This window comes from Antrostomus carolinensis, unplaced genomic scaffold (assembly GCF_000700745.2).
Source record: "Antrostomus carolinensis isolate BGI_N321 unplaced genomic scaffold, ASM70074v2 scaffold8807, whole genome shotgun sequence".
NCBI lineage: Eukaryota > Metazoa > Chordata > Aves > Caprimulgiformes > Caprimulgidae > Antrostomus > Antrostomus carolinensis.
Window position 1 is genome coordinate 78,512 of NW_010329472.1, and position 19,335 is coordinate 97,846.

The 19,335-nt window shown below is 36.9% G+C and overlaps 1 protein-coding gene across 1 annotated transcript in view; it reads left to right on the forward strand.

The window, feature by feature from the left end:
• COL4A1 (collagen type IV alpha 1 chain) overlaps positions 1-19,335 on the forward strand; it is a gene marked incomplete at its 3' end in the record, with an annotated part of 35,488 nt that overhangs the window by 2,294 nt on the left and 13,859 nt on the right. The window contains exons 5-27 of the mRNA XM_010172568.1: positions 1-31; positions 133-186; positions 332-358; positions 1,640-1,723; positions 1,836-1,898; positions 2,767-2,802; positions 3,335-3,376; positions 4,901-4,990; positions 5,591-5,626; positions 5,775-5,834; positions 6,547-6,591; positions 6,813-6,866; positions 7,348-7,389; positions 8,262-8,355; positions 9,016-9,051; positions 10,369-10,533; positions 12,352-12,447; positions 14,027-14,110; positions 14,675-14,745; positions 16,981-17,172; positions 18,048-18,216; positions 18,608-18,700; positions 18,799-18,903. The exon at positions 1-31 is cut by the window's left edge and continues 26 nt beyond it. Of these exons, the coding sequence (XP_010170870.1) occupies positions 1-31; positions 133-186; positions 332-358; positions 1,640-1,723; positions 1,836-1,898; positions 2,767-2,802; positions 3,335-3,376; positions 4,901-4,990; positions 5,591-5,626; positions 5,775-5,834; positions 6,547-6,591; positions 6,813-6,866; positions 7,348-7,389; positions 8,262-8,355; positions 9,016-9,051; positions 10,369-10,533; positions 12,352-12,447; positions 14,027-14,110; positions 14,675-14,745; positions 16,981-17,172; positions 18,048-18,216; positions 18,608-18,700; positions 18,799-18,903 (1,769 nt within the window). The remainder of the gene's footprint in view (positions 32-132; positions 187-331; positions 359-1,639; positions 1,724-1,835; positions 1,899-2,766; positions 2,803-3,334; positions 3,377-4,900; positions 4,991-5,590; positions 5,627-5,774; positions 5,835-6,546; positions 6,592-6,812; positions 6,867-7,347; positions 7,390-8,261; positions 8,356-9,015; positions 9,052-10,368; positions 10,534-12,351; positions 12,448-14,026; positions 14,111-14,674; positions 14,746-16,980; positions 17,173-18,047; positions 18,217-18,607; positions 18,701-18,798; positions 18,904-19,335) is intronic.

Below are 19,335 nucleotides of genomic sequence, written 5' to 3' on the forward strand. Positions count from 1 at the left end.
ACCTGGCATTCCAGGATGTAATGGCACAAAGGTGACATTTACATATGTTTATAACAGCATCTCTGTGATGAAATAAAAAAATCCCTCAAGCATGTGTTCCATAAACAAAACCAATTTCTCTGTTTTCCTCAGGGTGAAAGAGGTCCAGTAGGTCCCCCAGGTTTACCAGGACTGACTGGGAGCATAGTAAGTAGATTTTTTCATGCTTAATTCACTTGTTTCAACCCTGATTCTTGAAATGCAAATATAAATATATGAAATTATATAGAGTATAAGATGTAAAATACACAATACTGAGGAAAAATAACATCAAATATGTCTTTTTCCACAGGGACCCCCAGGACCTCCTGGAATGAAGGTACATTTTACTCTTAAGTGTGTTCATATCCTGCTTCTGACAATAAGAATTAGGGTGAATTATACACCCTCTAAAACTGGCAATCCTTACTTAAGGACTGAAAAATTGTACTGGCATGTTTTGCTTTGTACTCTGTTCTGCAGTCCCACTAACTAAAGACAGTGGGGCAACCTCCGGTTAATAAACATATGTGTCGTTCCATGCAGGTCTTAAAAGTGTAAGTATTACATGGATTGCAAAAGAAAATAAAATAGTAGCTATTATTAATTATGTGTAAGTAGTATGGTGGCCACCCAATTGTGCATAAAGTTTTAGATAGATTTTATAGTTCAAACATTTGCTTTGATACTGACTTTTCATTTATCTAAATAGTTTAAAATAGATAATGTTTATGGAAGAAGGTCATGGAGCCCACAATATGAGAAGCATCCAACGAATACTAAACACTTTTCATAAAGAAAAAAATTAAACTAACTAGGTATCTGTGTCTGAGCTGGAGAATGAAATATTGAATGTCAACAGAGAGCTTTCGCTCTTTAAAATGAACAGCTATAATTTGGAACTCTAATTAAATAAAGTAAAATACCCTTTTTCTCTCACATGGGAAGAACTGACTTAGTCTAGATATAAAGAGTGAAGTACTCAAATGTGTCTTCCCTGGACATGTATGCATAGGTGCACAACTCCTGAAATAAAATCCCTTAAAATATTGCAACTTTGTACAAAAACACAGGAAATGTGGGATCTTTTACTGTCAAAAAAAAGAGACATAAAGAAACGGATAACATTAAGAATAGTTTTCTAAAGTAAGACAAAGTGGATTCCTTTTTTGAAGAAAAAGGATGCCATACATGGCTTTTATGTCAAAATTAGTTATAAGACTGAAGATCTCAGCCTGGAAAAGAGAATGTGAGGTTACCACTTCTCTCAGCAGCCAGGTCAGATGCTCCAGTTGTGTGGTGACACTGTAGTAGTGACAGATTTGGTGGGAAAATCTTTCTGGTTACCCATTACAGTATAGGAAGTTAAGATATGAAGGAAAATATGGTACTGGAATCTCTTCAGGTGGCTTTGAAGGACATTTTGCAATTAAGGTCTTAACTTCTAATATCTCTTGCTATGTTTCAGCTGAATTAAAGGAAGTAAGGTGACTTTTTTAAAGTCAGCTTTCCAGATGATTCTGAACTTTGCATAGCTCCAACTTTCCTCTCATCTCAGTATTAGTGTTTTTGAATGTTTTTGAATGAATGTTTGAGTATTTTTTTTCTTTTCTTATTATAGGGAGATCCAGGTGAAGTGATTGGTCTTTTACCTCCTAGTGTGCTAAAAGGTGATAAAGGCTTTCCTGGCCAACCTGGACTACCTGTAAGTCTAAATGATGTTTGAATAGCAGTGAGCTTCAATTAAAATTGCATCAGTATCATTGAATTACCAAATAAATATCACTTTTTAATTATACCATTTTAATTTTTTGTAGGGTCCACCTGGAACTCCAGGGTTTCAGGGACCAATGGGGCCACAAGGGCCTCCAGGAGAACCAGTAAGTTTCCTCTCATTGTGATTTGCACTTTACTTATAGAGCTTTATTATAGGAAAGTTCTACAAGGTGTGTATAGACAGTGTCTGTTGGGGTTTGAGAAGGATTACCTATGGTTCCAGGCTTCATGTTTAGCCTCCTGGACTTTACCATGGCAGGAATGACTAGGTAACATAGATTTTCAATAGCAGCTGCTCATACCTTCAGTCACCTTCTCTTCTTGCAGGCTTGGAGGGTGTTTTTTTGTGGGAGGGGTTGTAATGGTTATTCCTCCTTTTCTCTCTTCCCTGACTTAATTTACAGAAAATAAATCACAGACCTAGTATCTTCTGTTTCTGTACTAGGTACAGGTAACACTAGCAGAGATCAGTTATTTCCATCTGGTAAAAGTCCTCCCAGTGTTTCTGGCTATTAAAATGAGCTGTGTGAGTTTTCTGAAGAAAACTGGAAGTGTTGTAAATGAAAAGAGTTGTACAGTTTAGTCAGCGTTTGCACTTGCTGATGTGAAAAAGAACAATTTTAATGAAAGAAAGGTGAGGACTAACATTAAGGATACAAAACTAAAAAAAAAAAGGTCAGCAATAAAGTTATTTCACAGTTCAGTAGCACAGACTTTTTTTATTGTCTTTTGTCTAAATGCTGATTAGATCCAACACTCTTAACTGCAAAATGAGGTCTGATGAAATATCTTTGACATCTTGTCTGTGTCTTTTTATTATTTATTCTTATTTGTGAATTACACACAGTAGCAGAAAACGACTGTGTCTTGGTTTAACGGAAAGTTGTGCATTTTTTCTGTCTTTATAGAATAAGGCATTATTCCACCGAGTGTACTGTATACATACATATGCTAAAATGTACTGTCTTGTAGGGTCCCCCAGGGCCACCAGGACTCCCAGGCGAGAAGGTAAGACTCTTTTTATTATAAAGATTAAGTCTTTTTGTTTATTTATTTGGCATACCAGATCCCCAAAAATCTGAAAAGGAATGGTCCTAAAGGAGTGGGATTTTTACACTCTGGGATCTATTGTTATGTCCTAATGGACATCACAAAGAGAGATTTTTAACACTTTTTTTTTTTTTTTTTCAAATTTGTTTAGATCTGTTATCTCACTTGATCAAATCAGTAGTAATTGCAACATTCTGTGATTATTTAAACTCATCTAAAAATGTCAAAATTTTCTTTAAAATGTTGAAAAAAAGAGCATACTGACAACAAAATTATCTGATAAATTTCATTCTATCTTTTTTTTTCCTTTATTTTTTCAAAAATTGCTGTGACACAGGACTTAAAACAGCAGGCGGGGGGGGTAGGACATAATTATTTATTTGTTTCACACATGCATTTAAAAGACATATTCTGTCTTAACTTTTGCCATGCACACAATACCTTCACTGCCGATACAAATTGACTAAGTATGTGTAATTTATATTTTCAGGGCTACATGGGCTTGGGCTTTCAGGGTCCCAAAGGTGAAAAGGTCAGTCTCTTTAAAACTTATAGAGAACAACTGTCAGAAATATTCTGGATACTTTGTTTTAAATAAATAAACTGTTGGAATCAATCAATGGAGAAAATCAGCATTGTAATTTTTGGAAGACTTGAGTAAATCTTTAACTTACACCTAAATGAACCAAGTAGTGAATGGTTACAGACTTCGTTCATGACGATGTTATACCTGACATTAACTTAGGTCATTATCCTGTTTTCCAGCTGTAACTGGTACCAACTACTTTAATTTGCAGTGGACAATTCATCTGGAAACATTTATTCCATATATTAGGACTCCTGATGAGATTTATTTTAAATTGATGCATTTCTGAGGGATGAGATTTAATGTGCTGTCCAGAATTATCAGAATTAATTATGGTAGGACTCTTGAGGGCCTTTCTGCCTTAATTTGGTTTGGTAGTGTGTAGTTTTGAAGCTGATCTTTCAGTTGTCCCCTTTTACTGTGTTTTGACTCAACCAGGAACAATTTTCAGACCACACAGACTGGTTTACTTTTAAATGAAACTAAGCCAAAAGATGTGCTCCAAGATTGCATTTATTCTCTTAACCAGCATCAAATGGGAGGTAAAACGTCCTCACTGAGAGGACTAGGCTAAAGTGCCTTATGTTGCATTTTCAGGAGCCAAGAAATGCATGCAGTCATGGGTTATTTGGTAAATTGATAGTGTGTCTGAGCCCTTCTCCAGAAGCTTCTCATGAGTGTCATTGACAGAGGCCTTGTGGAGTATAAGTAAATTATGTTACTTAAGTGGGTTTTTTTTATCCACCACTTTATTTATGTATTTTGAGCCACACTATTCCTAATGGATAGAATTTTTTGTGACATGACATGTTGTTGAAATTAACTTGTTATCATAAAATTTCTTGAAAAATGAGGACTAGATAGAGATTTCCTGGACTCCTCAAGTTTGTCTTTAGCAAAAAATTAATGTTATTGCTATGCATTACAGCTTGAGAGAAAGTAGGTGTTTTACTGTAAAAGATAGTGCTTTTGCATTGTATTAAGAGATGAGGTTCTGACTCTGATGTGGACACATACATACTGAGAACATATGTTGGCCTTTATGGAGAGTTGTAAAGCTGATGGAAGAGTATGAGCTTTGGCTGACATTTTCCTTTAGGCATTGAGTTTCCATACCTGACCTCTTTCATCCTAATCTCCTTCCTCCTAAAGGAAGCACTAACTGTAGTGTTACAATAATTAATAATCCTGAATTCGCTATTAATCAATCTTCACCTTAACAGGAGATTCAGAGATCTTTCTGCAGGGCAGTCTCTGTCTGTCACCCATTATACAGTTGTATCTGCTATAACTGTGTATGTAACTCTTTATCTGACTGATTTTGCTGAAATAAGACTTAAAAAAACCCAAACATTTAGCTATATTTTTAAAAGCAAGTGGTAGTTCTCTTTAATGTTATTGGTCTTAGTCATGTTTGTTCTCAGTGTCAGTATTGTTTTCAATGGACTATCCTGGATATGTTGTTGATAGGGAGAACAAGGAGTAAGAGGCCCCCCAGGCCCACCAGGACCAGCACCACATATGAAAGAAAAAGGGAGTGAATTCATAAGGGGAGAAAAGGTGAGACCTTATATGATTAATCTTGTTGTACTGTTCATTAAATATGATCAATAGGAATTAGCAAACAAAAGTAAAACAGGAAAAAGAAAATATTAAGTTACTTACAGTCAATTTTTCAAAAATTTCTCCCTGTTTTACTTCATGAATGTCTTTCTAGAAGTTTCTCTGAAAAAAGATATGATAAATTATACATGCATAAATAATTGCATAAATAAGTAACATACAGCAGAGGACTTTGTGAGGAAGAAGGATTGATAAGCATAGTCCTGTAAATGCCAAATATTCTAAAAAATTTTAATTAAGTAGCTTATAATGGACTTTTCATATATGAAATCACATTAATGGAATCTGAGTGCTAATGGCATTTTCAATTATTGAATTTAGTATTCCGAGCAATTTATATTAGTATAATAAACTAGCTTAATGGATTTACCTTTTGTGTTTGACTTCTTGCACATCATACTATTAGGCATAGTTCTTGAGTGGAGAAGAGGATTATATGTGCTTTTGCTGACATGAAGAATTAAATTACTTGCAACCTAAACAAATAATGGTTAAGATTTTACTTACTAATCTACGTTTTTTTAATAATTTCATTAGGGTGATCCAGGTGAAAAGGGTGAAAGGGGCGCCCCAGTGAGTATTATGTAGATTTTTTTTATTACTATAAAAATTGTGAAAAAAATCTGATAATGACCCTGAATATCTTTCTAGCCATTTGATAAAAACAAGTTTACTTTAGAATTCGTCAGTATTTTTAATCTGTTGTGTACTTATTTTCCAGGGAATTCCTGGTTCAGGTTTCAAAGGAGAAAAGGGTGAACCTGGGAAGCCTGGTCCACGTGTAAGTATGCTCAAGTTTAGCAATACCATAATTACAGTCATCGTATCATTTCCATAAGCTAATTAAACTTACTAACCATGAGTGAAACAGCAAACTTGGTATATTTCAAACAAGCAAGTTTTACTGTAGGACAGGCGTACAAGTCAAGATAGTAATAACATAGAGTAATATTAATACATAACATGCTTTCAGATAACTAAAGACACCTAACAGTAGTTTGCAGTGGTGAAGGCAAAGGCAAGAGTCTTATTGATCCCAGCTGAAGCAAGATTAAATCCTTCCAGAAAAGAAGGAAAAGCAAAGCAAAACAAATCACTAGGGATTACTTTAGCTAAATGGAACATGTTGAATTGATAATTCCAGTCACAGTGTACATTTGAAAACTCTCCTGACTTTAAAAAGTCTATATTTAATTAATCATTAAAAATTACTTGTAACTTGTAAATTACCTCTTTATAAGATGCCATAGCTGCACAGTTTGGTGGTTATGACCTGTTCACGTTTGTTGTGTTATTTTTATCCTTCAGTTGCATTGTTTGAGACGGATTTTTGTTTATGTAAACTGATAGGATTAATTTTTAGGCTGAATTGCATGCACTGTTACTTTGTGTATTAAGTACATACATTTTGTTCTTGTGTTTCACCCACTGTATTTAGAAATTGCATGTATGTGGCCATCTGTTTAAGCAGAGTTTAACTTGGTGTTTTACAGGGAAAGCCTGGAAAAGATGGTGAACCAGGACCAAAAGGAGAACCCGTACGTATTTTATTGAATTTCCAGGAATGTTTCTTACATTTGAAACAAAGAACTGTCTGGGTATTATAAATGGTTGAAATATTCTAGCCTTCTGAATTGTTTGGTTAAAGTTGTTACTTTCAGTGAATTAGTGACTGGTTTGAAGATGGAAAACTTTGATGCTGCCAGGCTAAGATGCAACTATACTTGTCTTTTCTGGTTTTGCTGTCTTCTACACGCAGGGTTTGCCTGGTGGGTTTGGGATTCCAGGACGACCCGGGGAGCCTGGTTCGAAGGTGCGTAGTAGTGGCCTTTGCTTCCTATCACACAGAATGAGGAGTTAAGAGCTTGTATGGCGTGTTCATAGATGTATGTTAAAGCAGTGAATGCACATAAAGCAATATTAAATGAATGTTACTAAGTTGTAAAGTCATAGCTTGGAGACTAGGAAAAGTAAAAATTAAGGTAGCTTAGTTATCCCTGGTTTAGATCTTTCATATGAATTGATTAATGCAGGCTTTATTTTCACAAGCTCTTTTGCCCAGCCAGTGTATGTACAAATGTACTTTTCTGAAAGTTCCAGTTACTCTTTACATAGTGTAAAGCAGTATAGGCCTGCAAACTAACTACTTAAGTGCTTATTACAATGGTCCAGGTACTTATCATTTAGAAGTTTTACAAGTCTGTATCAAAGTATTCATTTGCTCTAAGGAAATTCTGTTTTGCAGGGAAGAAAATCTGTTCTGGATTTAAAATGTGAATTGTATTTTGATTTAGGGTGACAAAGGTGAACGAGGATTTCCAGGACCTCCAGGAAGAGTAAGTAAAATAAATTCTTGTTTTATTTTAAACTTCAATGGAAATATAAATTTTGTGAAGGTCAAAGTGTTCAAACAATGAGAAAAAAAAGAGAGACTATGCATGTTCTGATCTCATTCTAATCAGTCATATCCTCATTTTTTCTTAATGGAAACAAAAGTTGGATACGGTTCTCTTAAGTATATTTGAAATTTGGGAAAGGAGCTTTTAAAGAATATGAATTTCCAACGTTTTGAACTGTGAAAATGATAGGCATTGTTAATCAATACAGAGTGTCCAAAAGAGAGTTCAAAAGAGTAAGTCTGTCAGTTTTGCAGTCTATAGTTTTTTCAACATTTCAAATAAAAAGTGGGATTAATCAGCAACAAATAGGTCATTGATGGTGCTGCTTCTTCAACATGGGGCAAAACATCTGCTAATTTGATTTGAAAAATGGTGCATAATTCCTGGATATTTTATTTCAAATGTTAGTATCCTGTATGTCAGACTTAGATCAAAGTTAGCAGAAGTTGCCTAAAACATAATATTTTAAAATTAAAGGTAATACAAACCTAATGGGTCATTGCTGAGGTTTCTTGGCATCGTTCTTGTTCAGAAAGGTGCTATAAATCTCTCCACTTAATCCTACTACTGATATGAAGGAATTTGGTAGAATAGAAAATATTTATTTTCTCTGTCAATTTCTCAGTAGCTACAACCCTCTCACAGCAGTTGTTACATATTGCTCAAATTGCAAGATATATAACCAGAACTGCTAAAAATCATTTTCACAAAACAAAATGGCCTCTGTGCCATCAGGTCAGGATGGGGGAGATACAAACAGTGGCTCAGTTGTATGCTTCTAGTGTCCTAGTCTTTGTATTGTGATTCAGGTCATAGATGCTGGACCAGTAGACACCTTTGGTGAAAAAGGAGAGCCTGGAGTTTCAGGTTTGCCTGGACTGAAAGGTCAAAAAGGTGAAAAAGGTATGTATTTTGTCTTGTCTTTTTGATTGAGTTATGCTTTCAGTTTTCTATTAAAGGAAATTAAAATTGCACTGTCTTTGAGCTCAGGAGCTCTGTATGACACTGAAATGTTCCAGTTATTTATTTGATTGCTTTCAAGTTTTTACATTTTGTTGTAGCTTGTAGGACACTTCTCCTCAACACAAATAAGACTGCCTTTCAGTTATAGACTGGAAATGGATAAACTGGGATCTGTTTTTATGGCAGTTAAATATCCAGTGAGATTGTTTAAGAAAGATGGAAATCAACAGAAGCATAAAGAGGATAATAATGGAGAGAATCTTGAGACTCCTTTAAAAAATTCAGTAGCTAAATTTTAATCTTAAAATTGGCTTGCATAATTTAAAAAATTCTTAAGTAAATAAAGAAAATCAGGCATTCCTTTTTCCATCTTTCCCATTACAGACCTTGCCCTATTGAAGAAAGATCAGTGGAGAAGATGGCACACAGCAGGGCCTTTTCCCTAAATGTATTGTTTGCAGATATCTATAAATTATTTAACTTAACCTTTGATTCAGGGCATATTAGCTTGTAATGTGTACTTAAATAATATGTGCTAAAAGTTTACTGATGTTGACATTGCTGACTTCATTGCCTAATTGAAAACCTCTCTTTGTAAAGGTTTCCCTGGTATACAAGGAATCCCAGGACCTCCAGGTATGAATTTATAGCCACTGATTTTGTTCACATATTTCCTGTGTTCTTGGGTGAAGAGTTCTGAGAGATGTTCTCCTTAGCTCCTCCCAGTTACAACCTGACTTAGAGAACACCCAGACAGCAGCCTCTCCAGGGGTCTAATCATCCCCTTAGACCCTTCTTGTAGATTGCTTTTCTCATGTCTCTGATGTGATCCAGTCTTGTTCTTTGTGTAGAGCCCTGATAACTTTTGGATTAAATTGAAGAAGTAGTGTGCACAGGTCATCAGAGGTTTGACAGTTTCCAGGAAACTTTTAACAGTTTAGGGAGGAGATACTATATGCCACGGGCTGTAATAGTCCCTAAAGGATTCTGTGTGACAAAAAGAATGGTAGCCCTTAGTCTGTCATTACCCTATAAAAACTGAGATTTGTGTGACTTTCATATCTTCCTGCAGTGTTGCAGAAGACTCAAAATGGTCTAGTGATCAAGTCTAGTGATTATTTGTGAACTGAAATAGCTCATTAAAGTATGAAAACTCGTGTGACTACAAATAGCTAAAAGGAGATCTAAAGTTTTTGGTTTTTTCCTCACTGTTTAACTGCTTCTCTTTATTGGCTGTTGTTTGCAAGCAGTTTTGGTTTTAGCATTCCTGAAATCTGCTAGCATTGGTGATTACTTATTTACTGAAGTTCTTAGACACGCTGTCCTTTTCTAGGTGTGTCTAAGACTTGTTTTATTGTGAGATAAGGAAGTGTGTAATAGTTTCTAAATGTAATAGCGAAATTAAGTCCTGTGTCACCAATATTTGCTAGGCAGCAAAAGTTGATTCAACTCAATCTCAGAAAGGTGCTTAGTACAGAATAAGTGTATTAGTCTAGGAACCTAACTGAGCTGAGTTACTCTGAGTTGTTGTAGTGAGTATATAATCTCCATTTTGTGTAAATCACCAATAGTAAAAATACAATGTCTTTTTTGTTTTGCACTAATGTTTCTCCGTTTCTCTCTGAAACCTAGTGGAGCTTTTTTGTTTTGCACTAATTTTGCACTAACAAAACTTTTTTGTTTTGTTTCTCCGTTTCTCTCTGAAACCTAGTGGACAGAATAAGTGTATTAGTCTAGGAACCTAACTGAGCTGAGTTACTCTGAGTTGTTGTAGTGAGTATATAATCTCCATTTTGTGTAAATCACCAATAGTAAAAATACAATGTCTTTTTTGTTTTGCACTAATGTTTCTCCGTTTCTCTCTGAAACCTAGTGGAAGCTAATCTGTTGATAATGTTTTGTCTTTTCACTTGTCTTTTAACTTTTTTCATCTACGTTTTACTCTCTCCGAAGGTCGACCACTTCCAGACAGGGTAGGATCACCTGGTGTCCCTGGAGAGAGAGGTGAAAAAGGTGAAAAGGGTTCTCCAGGATTCTCTTTACCTGGACCGCCTGGAAGAGATGGTTTCCCAGGTCCCCCAGGATTGCCTGGCCCACCAGGTCCTCCAGGCAAAACAGGTAGGTAAAACACTCTGTTGTTATTTCACAATGAAGACTCAATAATGCACATTGCTTGCACATAGAAAAAAAGACAAGATTATAAAAGCTATAATCAGAATGCATCTACATCATGGAAGAAACATAGCTGAGTTGTTAAAAGCTGTTCTGTGATGGAGGAAGTTGCTTGTTTCCTTACTGGGATAAGGATTCTTTGCTAAATAAATGTTTTTAAAATATCTTCAAAAGTTCATTGTGGACTGTTACAATATAACCAAATAATTGACCTTAATACATACTGGTTTCCTCTGTGTCCTACTGTGCCAGCCTAGAGATATTTGTAGATTTTCAATTTAAAAAATAATAGATACTAGTACTGTTCTTAGCAAAAAAGATAGCTGTTCAGTATCACAGTTTAGAAGTCTGCAGTACCAATATCTGTAACAGATTGAGCAGGTGTAAGAACTGCAGAGTGAGACACTAGTCTGCCAGAAGTTTTTATTGTAAAATGAAATTATCTTACAGGAGAACGGGGTCAGCACATGCTTTATAGAGGTAAATTAAAAGCTAGTAGTGATGGGACAGATACATAATAATATTAGTAGTATTGATAACAAAATTATACAACTACATATAATTGGATTCCGATAAAGCATTTTTAAAGAGAAAAATGTTTTGGTTTTGCTCTGCAGTGAAGTAATGAAAAAAGTACATATGAAAGTGGTCCATGCTTAATTACCCCTTACAACTGATGTTTTAACTCTTATTGAAGGAAGACTTTTGCTATACGTCATACTGATGCTGTGAGTTAAATTGTCATTTCAACATAAAGAATTATATCCCTAGAGTAGTTTAGGTATATATTAGTAGTTTAGGTATTCTAAAATTATTGAAAGGAACGTTATTCTCTATGGAATTCCTAAACCAAAAATACTTTATTCAAAAGCAATTGAAGATGCCTGGTTGTTGCTGTGTTTGCCAGTGAAGCAGTACAAAGTCCAGCACCTAGAATATGGAATTAAATAGCTAAATCTTACCTTGCCCTAAAAATAAGAGCAATTCCTGTTTTTCATACAATTGTTTCTGTCACTGCTTAATTCTACTCCTTCCCCAGATGCTTCTTCAGCTTTCTTCAAGTGCATAATGGGAAACAATTTGTTTTAATTTAACTGTTGTTTGCCAAACTTCATATTAACATTTTTACTACTGGTTTTGGCCAAGATGATGTCATATTGTATTGGGTCAGAACCTCTGCCATATCATCAAACAGAACAAGCACAATTTGTATTCTCATATCAAGCTGGCTAAGTATTCTAATTTGATACCTATTTCATTTCCTAACATAGGAAGTTTCTTGTTTTCAGTAAGCTTGATCAGTGTGAAGAAGTTAAATAGATGTTAACAAGTTGCTCTTGACCTAGAAAGTTTCCTAAAATATTGAAAACAAAAGTCAGGGCACAAAAAATTCTACTTGATAAATTCCTTCAGAAAGTCAATACTCTCCATTCTCTTCAGGGTCAAACAAGCAATTTTTCACCCACAGCACTTTTCTTAGCCAAAACTTATATTAAAAACAGATTTTATGTGAAAGTTGTTTGTAACCTTATTATAGTAGAGCCTGTATTCTCTGTAATTCTCGGGGTTTCTTAAGCATTATATATGGAGTCAGAATAGAGAATCCCAGTTAAATATTTCACAGTAAATCAAACAGAAAAAGTAAAATGCTATCCTGACTTGTTACTCTTCGCAGATACATTCCGCTGGGACATTCATAAATGCAGCCCTATAATGGAAACCTGCACTTGTCAAACAATATTCTTTATTACCTTTCCATTGCAGATGGAATTGATCAATGCCAGCAGGGAGAACCTGGTGCACCAGGTAGTCCTGGACTTCCAGGAAGAGATGGATTTCCAGGAGAGATGGGAGAGAAAGGTAATGCTATTTTAAAGTGATTGCTTTCTAGTGCTCTGTACCCTGTAAAGAGGCTGAGGAAGTTAGGCTGGATCCAGAGAACGTGTACTTAAAGTTAGTTAAACAAATTGTTCATGGACATGGAAGGTGTTTCTTGAGTCTCTGGTGAGTAAAAGAAAGATATTGTGTATTGAGTCGTGTGACACAAAACTTCACTTACATTTCACTTGGCCTACACATTGCTAGAAAGTGATAAAGGATGGTGCAGGGCTGAAAAGGGAGCTGGGAAGAAAGAAAGTACAGCCCCATTAAGTGTAAATTGAACTGTTCATGGCAATTTAAATTGTGAATTCTGAGATGAAGAATTAGAGAGGGGCAGATGAGTTGGGAATGGAAACGATTTATGAATCATTGCTATGAGTATAATTGAAGCTAAAATTGTAACTCCTATAAATAGGACCATCAACCATGTGTTTTAGCAGCTTTAACTAAATGGACATATAAAAAATGAGCTGCAGTCATTTATATGATGGTTGATCCTTTCTAATCTCATTCTGCTCACTGCTTTTTGGAGATCGCAAAATTGCAGTGACTATAGAAGTTCTCCTTTTTCTGCTTTAATCTTTTTATTTCTTCTATACCTAGTGTATATTGCTTTTCTTCTTTTTAATCCTCTTCAGCCTGGTCTCCTTTAACTATTCTGTTAAATATGATCCCTAGGGTATGACTTAGGTTGATTTTCATGCCATTCCTTTAAAAATTGTAAATAATTTTGAATATCAGTTTGCCGATAAATTCTCTTTGAAGCATGTAATTAGAAGTACCACATTTATTTTTATTCTTTCAACGTGAAGCTTATTAAATTGGTTGATAGCCAGCTGAATATGAGCCAGCAGTGTGCCCAGGCAGCCAAGAAGGCCAACAACATCCTGGCTTGTATGAGAAACAGAGTGGCCACCAGGACTAGGGAAGTGATCATCCCCTTTATTCGGCACTAGTGGGACTGCACTTCGAGTACTGTGTTCAGTTGTGGGCCCCTCGCTACAAGAAAGACACAGGTGCTGGAGTGTGTCCAGAGAAGGGCAACAAAGCTGGTGAAGGATCTAGAGCAAAAGTCTTATGAGGAGTGGCTGAGAGAACTGGGGTTGTTTAGCCTGGAGAAAAGGAGGTGAGGGGAGACCTTATTGCTCTCTACAACTACCTGAAAGGGGGTTGTAGTGAGGTGGGTGTTAGTCTCTTCTCACAAGTAACAAGCAATAAGACAAGAGGAAACAGCCTCAAGTTGTGCCAGGGGAGGTTTAGATTGAATATTGGGAAAAAGATCTTCACCAAAAGAGTTGTCAGGCATTGGAACAGGCTGCCCAGGGAAGTGGTGGAATCAGGTATTTAAAAGATGTGTAGATATGGTGCTTAGGGGCGTGGTTTAGAGGTGGACTTGGAATAGCTAGGTTAACAGTTGGACTTGATAGTCATAAAGGTCTTTTCCAACCAAAATGATTCTATGATTCTAAATTGACATTTTCCCCTGAATCCACCCACTTGCAGTTGTCTTAAATCTTTTCAGTGTTATTCATTAATTTTGTTGTGTTTTTTTTTTCAGGTGACAAAGGTGAAGCCTGTGCCTTATGTGATAAAGTAGGACCTCCTGGACTTCCAGGACCACAAGGGCCACCAGGTCCAGCAGGTAAAAACACATTAACTGTCTGAGAATTAACTACATAGGCTAAAATCTGAAAATGCAGCATATATGATAAAATGTGAAAGTGAAAAATAATGTGGGAAGCATTTCCCTGTGTGCCCAGGCTTGGCAGTAGCCCATACATAGGTTCCCAATCCTAGCATTAAATTCTGTTGCCAAAAAAAAATATTTTATTTTTCTGCTACCATATAAGAGAAGTGCTACATGCAAACAGTGATATAACACCTCATGTTTGTTCTAGTGGCTGTTAAGAAAAATAAATATAGTTTAGGTAGTTTCAAGACTTCAGTGGTTACATGATATGTCTAAATAGTAAGGTGAATTCATTCCTATGTCAAATGAATCATCATCTTCTGAATTTATGAATGCAGACACATATAGCACATGAGCACATGAATCCAGACAACTTCACTGACTTTAGCAGCATTATGTTGATATAAATGGGGATGGAATGAGACACTTTGAGAAGGATCACAAAGAGTCAACACACCATGAGCTATTTGTAAAAGCATGTAATAAATAGAATTGTTTTTTTGTCTCTCTGATCAGGTTTTCCAGGACAATCAGGTTTCAAGGGTGACAGAGGCTTACCTGGACTTGATGGCCTTCCAGGGGTACCTGTAAGTAATGACTTGCAAAATGCTTTGTGTCCTATGAGGCATGTGATCAAAAAGCATGTGATCATCAGTGTGGTTGTGAAATAGTTCTGTTTAAAATCAAGCTAGCACAGTGATGTGATAATATTAAAGAACTATGCCTAACAAAATAAACTAGGAAGCAGTGTGGTTGAGCTATGGGAAGGAAAAAGAGCTGTCAGAAATGGGTTATATTTCTGTGTTTGCCTATCATATGAACTCAGCAGGACACGTGACCTTCTGGCTGAGCAAGCTAAACAGTGCAGTTGAGTAAAAAGTAGGATTTCGCAGGAAATAAGTGTCTGTCCTGACCTTCTCATGAATATTTCCAATAGCTCTTTGCTATTGTGTACATATACATTGAGAGAGAGATAGTGCCATCTAGTGTAGTGTAAGCAATCTAATACTAGCATGCAATATACTTTGGCAGTGTGTCTGAATTTTGGGAAATGTGTGCAGTATATTGCATAAAATGTCATTAGTTATCAGGATAGCTAAGTTTTGAAGAAATAAAGGAAGGCTGTGAAAGTGGATAGTATCCTGATAATATGATCACTTGTAAATTATGTTGATACAGTGCAATATGACTCTCAGTGAGTAAGGCTGGATATCAGAAGCAGAACAGCTATAAGCATAACACTTGTCTAAAATGTAACACAAATTACTCCTAGATGAGCACTGTACTAGCACAACTACATTTGATCTTGTCAGAGTTCACTTGAGTGTCCTTGCATACACTGTGGTATGCTGTCAAGACCTACCTTAGCATACACGTTCCTGTAGTATAATGTGGATTTTGACACCATTCTAATGTAAGTAGATTGAGTTTGTCAGAGTCTTCACAGACTTTTTTTTCCCAAAGCTGTTTTCTCCTTCCAGCTGATCACATTTGGCAACATAACTTCTCAGTGACATTCATGTACACTGGCTTTAACAGGGTTATGCAAGCTCTCTCTCTTCCTAGCGGTGAGAGAGATGCACCTTCAGAAGTAAAACCAACCCACCTGTATGAATTCCATGCTTAAGGAATCTATCTTCCTCCCTTGAGTAGAAATAAAGCCTAGATACCTGAATTCAGCCAATGAAAGTTAGCTAAGATGGAGTCCATTCTCTTTTTCCACCACAATAATAAGATGGTATTACACAGTGACTGAATTTACTATATCAATGGGATCCATGAAAGAAATGGTGGAGAAAAATAAAAGACATTCTAATGTATTTAAGCTTTTTTTGTGTCTGGCATTTGTTCTCAGCACATGTTTTGCCACACCTTTGTATTTTCCCTTTATTGCCTCTTAAGTTCTGTTCATGTCTTTCATCAGACAAGGACTGGCTGCTACTCTGAAGGATTTTAAGCTTGGTTTGCTCCACTAAGTTCAGCCAGGTGGTGATCCAGCGTATAGTTTAGCTTGGAAAAACTACATAGAGGCCAGCCTCGCAAGCTCACATTGTTTAGAGCCATGCCAGAGCATCAGAGTCTGATCCAGGACCCACCAAAGCTAATGGAAAGATTACCTTTGACCGTGCTCCGGTTCAGGTTTAAGTGGAGGGCACACATCAGTCATAAGCAGTGGATATTGCCCGTAAAGTTTCTCCTTTACTACACTAGTGAGTAGCTCTGATTCACTTAAAATTAGAAAAACTGTTCCTATGAGGAAAGTTCATAGAAGTCCTGGAAAATACGTAGGAAAAAATTGGAATTCTGGAAATCCTATAGGTATATTATTACATTGATAATTTCTTCCCAGGAGAGCTCACAAAACTCTTTTCTGAGCGTGTGCATAGTATTCTGATAGTACCAACTGACTGTGATTGTTAATTGTACAAAATCAATGAACGTTAGTAATGAAGGGAAACGTGTATTTGTGTCAACTAAATGTCATAAATAAACTACCCAGGGAGAAACTTTCAGCCCTCAGTTAGCCTTAGCTGTTATGCAAATAATGTTTGAGTTTTGTATAAGACAATTGATGTTATTTTGTAGGCAATCCATGTGTTTGGTGAATATGATAGTTGATTTAAAAGGTTTTGAAATAAATAAAATCATGGGTGGGGCATGTATAAGCAATTTAAACCTGTAAGTTTGGCTGAGTTTATCTTTGCGTACTGGAAGTGTGTTATTTTCTTGTGTTAGTACTACTTCTGTTATGGCAAATTATCATGGAAATGTAGAGATACAATGTAGGGCAACTGATGACGTCTGAATTTATGACATTTCAGGGCCCCCCCGGCACTCCAGGACTTATGGGCAGCCCTGGGGCAAAAGGAGAACCAGGAGATTTTACTTATGATACTATCCTGAAAGGTGAAAAGGGAGATCCTGGTTTCCCAGGACAACCAGGTATTCCTGGAAGAGAAGGAAGACCAGGAAAAGATGGATTGCCAGGTCTCCAGGGTCCAAAAGGAGCATCGGTATATGTGTTTCTTTATGTTTACACATTGTCCTACTGTGTGTTTCTTCATGTTTACATATTATCCTATATATTCTATCTTTCAGATCAGAATTCACAAGCTTTTATCTCCTATACATGCTTTATGTTTATTGACATTATTAATTATTTGACATCTTGTCCTTACCTTGAGTAGTTTATTCTTCCTCAGAGGAAGGCTCCAGTTTCCCTGGAACTAGTGAGGAAGACTGTCCTTCAACAACAGACTAATTCAGGGTTAGATTTTGACCCTTTCTGTTTACATGTCATGCAAATAAGTGATCTGACTCAGATGTATTCAGCATGGCTTGTTACTTTCAGGGCTATAGAGCAAGGTTACTTCCCCCACAAAGTTGTGGGCATGGACAATAGTTTTGTTTCTTTCTCCCTTTCTCACAGCTTGATAATGAGAATTAGTGTGGGTGCTTTAGCTGATATCTGGAGATAACTGAAGGAATGCAGTTATCCAAGCAGAGATTGTTAAGACAAGATTCCACTCTGTTGTAGCTTACTTCTCTTCTTGTGGAAACTAATGCTTCCAAGTCTTGCACTGATAAAGGGTTCAGCTGGTATGGATGTGGAGCTGAATGTGGAGCTCAGGTCTGCTCCCAGATCCACTACTGGGAACATAGCCTACATGGTCCAATTAGCTTCATTGCACACTAGGTATGATTTCCATGTGCTATTCCATGTGGAACCCAGTTCTATTTCCATTTAACTGAGTGATAAAAAATCCACTTTCTTCAGTATTACAGATACCTGTGCTAAATCCAAGTTACAGAACGTTCAAACAGAGAGGATGATGTGTTCTGTCTTGCCAGTTGGGCAAGAAGTACACTTACACTTTCCAAAAACTAGGGTACAGCTGGCTTGAAAGGAGAACGTGGTCCCCCTGGCCAACCTGGATTCCCTGGAGTACGTGGTGAAAGAGGTTTTCCTGGCCCTCCTGGGGTAGGTGCTGCAGGGTTACCTGGCGAAAAAGGAGACAGAGGCTTTGCTGGAACTCCAGGTTTACCAGGCCTTCCAGGTAATGCTATAGTATGCTTTAAAAAAAAAAAAAAAAAATTAAAAAATGTGCCCTTTAAGTGGTACAACTTAGAGGATCACTGGAATTTAAGATTCAAATAAAAAGACTTTCTAATTTAAATCAGTATTTGCTTTCAGTAGTAAGTATACTTGCAATACAATAATTGCAAGGTTTTGAAGGCAGTTTTCTTGAAGAGTTTGTTAGGCCAAAAGGATGGTTTAGGTTCCTGCTATGCTAAACTGAGTTCATCCTAGTTTTCTGTGAATCTTCTACAAAAAAACTTCATAACAAGTCACTTGTAATGGTACGGATGGACTAATATTGCTGGCTAGGTGAAGCTCCCTTGTTTAATTTCATTGGTTCCTGTATTTGATACATTTTACATTCACAGGAGCAAAGGGCGAAGCAGGACGAACTGTACCACTCCCTGGACCTCCTGGGGCAGATGGCCTTCCTGGGCCACCTGGTTTCCCTGGACCCCAAGGTACAGTAGCCTGTTAATCTTTATCTGATGATCATAGTGGCTCTGTTCCCCAGAAGCTAGCCTTTGTGTTAACATTTGTCTTGTTTTAACTTGCAAAGGTGACAAAGGGAATCCTGGGCTTCCAGGTAGACCCGGCCTACCAGGAGAAAAAGGTGCTGTTGGACAGCCAGGTATAGGGTTCCCTGGACCTCCAGGACCCAAAGGTAAGATAAAGTTATCCATCTAATAGAGCTGGTGCAACTGGAGTGTGGATGGAGGCCTGCACTGTCATCCATCCATAACTGCATGAGATTTGGGAGGTGCAGCTGAAGAACCTCCCTTGCAAAAGTCCACAAGCACCACAATAAGGGTACTTTCAACGCACACTTGCTTTGTGCAGTGATGTGGTGCAGATACAGACAATGTCAGAGCCACTGCTAGAATAGGAGGTGATATAGTACAACATCTTACATTGCAGTGGCTGAGGTTGCTGAGAGATGAGGTGACCTTTCTGAGAGATGAAGGACTGTGTGTCGTTGATCAAAAAAAGACGCTGACATAACTATAACATTTTTGGGGCCTGAGCTAGCAACTCTGCTGTGTCTCAGGTGGCTGAGAGTGATTTAGTGAGACACCAGTGTACTCAGCATAAACTT